The sequence below is a fragment of the Chanos chanos genome, chromosome 11 (assembly GCF_902362185.1).
Source record: "Chanos chanos chromosome 11, fChaCha1.1, whole genome shotgun sequence".
NCBI classification, from domain to species: Eukaryota; Metazoa; Chordata; class Actinopteri; order Gonorynchiformes; family Chanidae; genus Chanos; species Chanos chanos.
The window spans coordinates 14,547,616-14,552,615 of NC_044505.1; the positions used below are offsets into that span (position 1 = coordinate 14,547,616).

At 44.7% G+C, this 5,000-nt stretch overlaps 1 protein-coding gene across 1 annotated transcript in view; it reads right to left on the reverse strand.

The window, feature by feature from the left end:
- Positions 1-5,000, reverse strand: part of tbc1d1 (TBC1 (tre-2/USP6, BUB2, cdc16) domain family, member 1) — a 47,324-nt gene that overhangs the window by 121 nt on the left and 42,203 nt on the right. The window contains exons 20-22 of the mRNA XM_030787721.1: positions 3,328-3,497; positions 339-515; positions 1-218 (exon numbers count right to left, since the gene is read on the reverse strand). The exon at positions 1-218 is cut by the window's left edge and continues 121 nt beyond it. Coding sequence (XP_030643581.1) covers positions 24-218; positions 339-515; positions 3,328-3,497 — 542 coding nt within the window. The 3' untranslated portion in view covers positions 1-23. The remainder of the gene's footprint in view (positions 219-338; positions 516-3,327; positions 3,498-5,000) is intronic.

Below are 5,000 nucleotides of genomic sequence, written 5' to 3' on the forward strand. Positions count from 1 at the left end.
GTGTGTGTGTGTGTGTGTGTGTGTCAAATGCCCTGTGACGTTTCCAGGGCTTGGTGTGGGATGTTATGTCTGGAGAGGAGAACTTTGAGCTTGGACACTGTGTCATGTAGCACCGCCTTGTCCTGCTGGAGGGAGGTGACCTCCGCCTGCAGCCTGGCCTCGCTACTCACCAGGCCCTCCACCCGAGCCTCCAACCACCGAATCTTAGCCTGTGCCGTCTGACAGACAGAAAGAGAGAGGGAGGGAGTGAGAGAGAGTTGGTTTCACATCATGGTTTCCTGAAGGTAGGTGCATTCTGGGTGCAACAGTGCATGTATGTGTGTGTGAGAGAGCAGTACCTGGAGTTCTTCTAAAAGGTCCAGATTCTGCTGCCGGAGGCTGCTATTGGTCTTCTCCAGCTGCGCGGCCCGCTGTGACTGGCTGAGAGTGGTGGGGCCGTCCAGCAGTTCATCCTGAAGGACGTGGTACTCGACTTCATAGGCCTGCAACTGCTTACTGATGTCCATCTCAAAGACCTGACATGCAAAGAGACACATGCACACACACACACGCATAGACACACACGCGCGCGCGCGCGCACACACACACACATGCATTTTCGTCTTAGTGAAGACTTATTAAATACTATTCTGACGTAACTGAATATAAACATCCCTAGTCCTACCCAAGGATATATTTTGATAATTTTGTTTTAAAAATAACAGAATCTTTAAAAAAACAAAACAAAACATGACCAACCAACCAACCCTCATATGGGAACCAGTAAATGCTCCCAGAGGGTCAGCCTCTGGTCAGATCTTTATATCATTTATATGGGGACACTTCATTTGGTCCACACAACATCTCAAGGACACAGCACACACACACACACACACACACACACAGAGCAAAGATAGATGCTCTTGATCAGACAGGGTTGACTGTTCACTGATCAGTCAGTGGCTTTGGAAACAGTCTATATGAAAAGGCAGCTGTGAGTGAGAAGGTTTCTGTGGGTATTTGACTGGGCTGGTCCAGGCATGCCTCCATAAGTGAACACACGCTTTCACTCTGAATCTACGTTAGAGACTCAAAGAAGACAGTGTCTGTGTATGTACGTCCATACACCTCTGTGTGTGTGCGCGTGTGTGTATTCTCTACAGTGTGGTGAGTCAACCTCCTGCTTTGCCCCAAGCCACACATCTTACAGAAAAATGAGGTACAGTGCTTGCCCTCTGAAAGACAGGGAAAGAAAATGAGAGAAACACACACACACACACACACACACACAGAGCGTAGTCCTCAGAACAGAACCATCTTTGAGTAGTTTACAATGATGGATTCAACCTAGCAATGACCTCATCATCACCGTGGAAACTCTGTGTGTGTGTGTGGGTGTGTGTGTGTGTGTGTGTGTGTGTGTGTGTATGTGTGTGTGGGTGTGTGGGCGGTGTTGGAGAGAGCCTCTCGGTCGGCCAGCGACTCAAAGGGTGTGTAAAATCCAGCTCTTCGTGTGGTGTCTTGTGTCTTAATAATGCACCGAATGCCTCTTAATAACAAACTGAGTGTGAAATGTCAAAAGTGCTTCTAACACACTGACATTATAATCCTACCAATGAACCGAGTCTGATACTGTCAGTCACTCATAAGCCTCTCACAGTCACAACTTTCCCTCAGAAGAAACTGGCACTGGGCCCCCGACCTAATACGATTTTTTCGTATTAGAGCCTAGTGAAGGTTTGTAAAAAATGTTTAAAAAAGCGACGTGATAACGACAGTCTATTTTCAGGATCCGACGCTGATCTAGGAAGAATGGCCTGTTTAAGAAATGAGAGAATTCTTCGAATGGCTTGGTGCGTAAACAACTCTAAATATGTCTTTGTTCTAATCCAGAGCACACAATACCTTTGTCAACCAGTACTGATACAGAGGTTTCTATTAATGAACGTGTAGGAGTGTGTGTGTGTGTGTCTGTGTGTGTCTGCACTCGCCTGTGCGTGTGTGGCTTTTCCGTGGAAGTTCGTTTAATTGAGAGAATGTCAAATATGCCGGGCATGTTGCTAAACATTTCTGTGGAATGGCTAAGGTGAGCAGAACTGAGAGGAGGAGTGAAAACAGCAGTTTCACGTGTCCCTTTCTTCTCTGCCTTCACAAATCCACTGCCAATTTATGTGCCTCTCTCTGTGTGTGTGTTTGCCAAATGACCTCTGTATTTCCACAAACTCTGACTAAAACCAGTTGTTGTTTTTTTTTTACCTTTTGTTATACCTTTTATACCTTATACTGTGAGTGTCTATGTCACTATGAGGGTCATGGTTGCATGGATACATGCTTTTCCTTATACGTGTGTGAGAGCTTGCATAAGTGTGTGTTTGTGTGCAATTGTGCATTTTGTTCATGAGTATGCGCACACGATTACTGAGCGTGTGTGTGGATGTACGCATGTGTATGAGTGTGTGTATGCATTATTACTTTTTCGTGTGAGTGCGTGTGCGTGTGTCACTCGCGTGTGTGTTGGAAGTATAAGATTACAGTTTTATGCATGTGTGTGTGTTTGGATGTGCGCATGCATATGTGTGTATGCGTTATTACGTTTTTGTGTGAGTGCGTGCACGCGATGACCTGTTTCGTGTGGGTGTGTGCGTGTGTGTCTGTTTGTACGTATGTGACGGTACATTAGAGTAAGTGCCATTTATGGCTTTAAAAAAAGGATCAGATCCAGGGAGTGGACATTTCACACACACACACACACACACACACTGAGCACTGAAAAAATTATGGAACAAACTCTGCCTACAGAGTTTGCAACCAGTTTATCATGGAAGTGGCTCATATGCCAAACCACACAGAAACACAAAAACAGCACACACCCAAGTCTGTGTCTGTGTAATGTGTATTTGCAAGTGTATTTTTGAGCCACCGCACAAAAACACATACTGACGACACACCCAAATGTGTGGCCTTTTAATTCTAACACATATGGAGCACACACCCAACCCCAAAAAAAAAAAGTGTGTGCATGTGTGTGTGTGTGTGTGGCGCGTGTCAGCTCCACCGCACACAAACGCAAGCTGTGCACACACCCAGAAATGTGTTTTAGTGGCGGTATTGTCACATATCAATGACACACAGCAAGCATGCTCAGAGGTACGTCTGTTATCTATGTATATGCAAAACAGAGAGAGTATAGAGTTACAGAGAGAGAGAGAGATGGCGAGAGAGAGATATAGAGAGAGAGAGATATAGAGAGAGCACCTTCCAGACTCATCTAAGTCGTTTTCATTTTCATTTATAAGCTGAACACTGGCCAAACACAAACACACACACACACACACACACACGCAGTACCTGGTTAATGGTTTTCTCCATCTGCACTAGGCCCAGGTTAGGCAGTGTAGTTTTGATGAAATCCACTATAGCCTCCAGATTGTCATGCTGGAGAATGAGGGGCTTATGACTACCCAGGAGGCTTAGCGCGACCTTAAAGATGACCTCGGAGCCCTGCAGGAAGAGCATGTCTGGAATAAAAGGACGAGAGTCAATATTTATTAACCGCGTGTCAACGTCTCACTGTGGGGCATTTCAACGCAGCCGAGGAACAGAGCAGAAACAACAGGATCCCACTCATGCTCAAAAAACCAAGTCTTTTCATTATTCTACCATAAAAACTCTCTCTCTCTCTCTCTCTCTGTCTCTCTCAATTACACACACACACTAAATATATAGACTCCCATTTTGTTCCAGGAACCGTTGTATGTGTTTGTGCAAAAAGGGACAGATTTTGGTCATTATATTTAAGCACCTGCACACACACACACACACACACACACACACACACACACACACACACACCAGTTACGGTTGTGTGATTATCCACAACAAGTGAAGCGCCAGTCGCCAAGCACCAGTGGTTAGGCATGATGGGGTAAATTAAGCATTAAACTCACGAAGTTTGTATGTGAGAGACAGAACAAAAAAAAAAAGAAAGAGGTGAAAGTCAAGAACGATGAGAACAAAAGTATGACTGTCATAAACGCTTAAAATGGAATGTAATGTAAAAACAATTCACAGCGCTGCATGCAATTATTACAAACATGGTGGGGCTTTTTTTTTTGTTGTTGTATGTTTGATTGTTTTTTTTCAAACGCTGTACCGCCAGTTTCCTTTGGAGCAAGTTTTCCCTTTCAGTTCAAAGAGAATAAAGTTGACTGATATCTTATTAGGGGTGTGTTACTTTGACTTATCGACAAGAACTTGTCAGCCAACCAGTGTTGTCTTTTTCTAACTGAACTTATTTTCACTACGTGAAAAACCTCTTTTTGCTAGTCCTTTCTTTCAAAAGAATGTGCCGGTGCTTAGCAAAGCCCCCCTCCGACCCCCTTTACCAGTCAGGACTTTTCACATCGCAGCCCAGGACGAGTTCATAAAAAAAAAAAAAAAAAAAGAAAAAGACATGAGGGTGAAAGTGTGTGTGTGTGTGTGTCTGTGTGTGTGTGTGTGTGTGTGTGTGTGTGTGTGTGTGTGTGTGTGTGTGTGTGTGTGAGAGGTGTGCGTGGCTGTTCCTTGGAACTGAAGTATGCTATGCACATTGCAAAGCATTTCCGTGGAATGGCTAAGGTGAGTAGGGAGGAGTGAAAATGGCTGTTTGATGTTTCAGTTTCATTTCTGCCTTCACAAATCCACTGCCAATTTACGTGCCCGCCTGTGTCAACACACACTCTGTGTGTGTTTGCCAATTTACCTCTGTATTTCCCCAAACTTTGACTGAAATCAGTTTTTTATGCCTTTTGTTACGTAGTATCTGACTGTGGGTCATGGTTGCATGTGTGCATGCTTTTCCTTATATGTGTGTGAGAGCTTGCAGAAGTGTGTGTGTGTGTGTGTGCAATCACCTGTTTTGTGTGTGTGTGTGCGTGCGTGTGTGTGTGTGTGTGTGTGTGTGTGTGTGCGCGTGCGTGCGTGTGTGCAATCACCTGTTTTGTGTGTGTGTGTGTGTGTGTTCGTGTGTGTGTGTGTTCGTG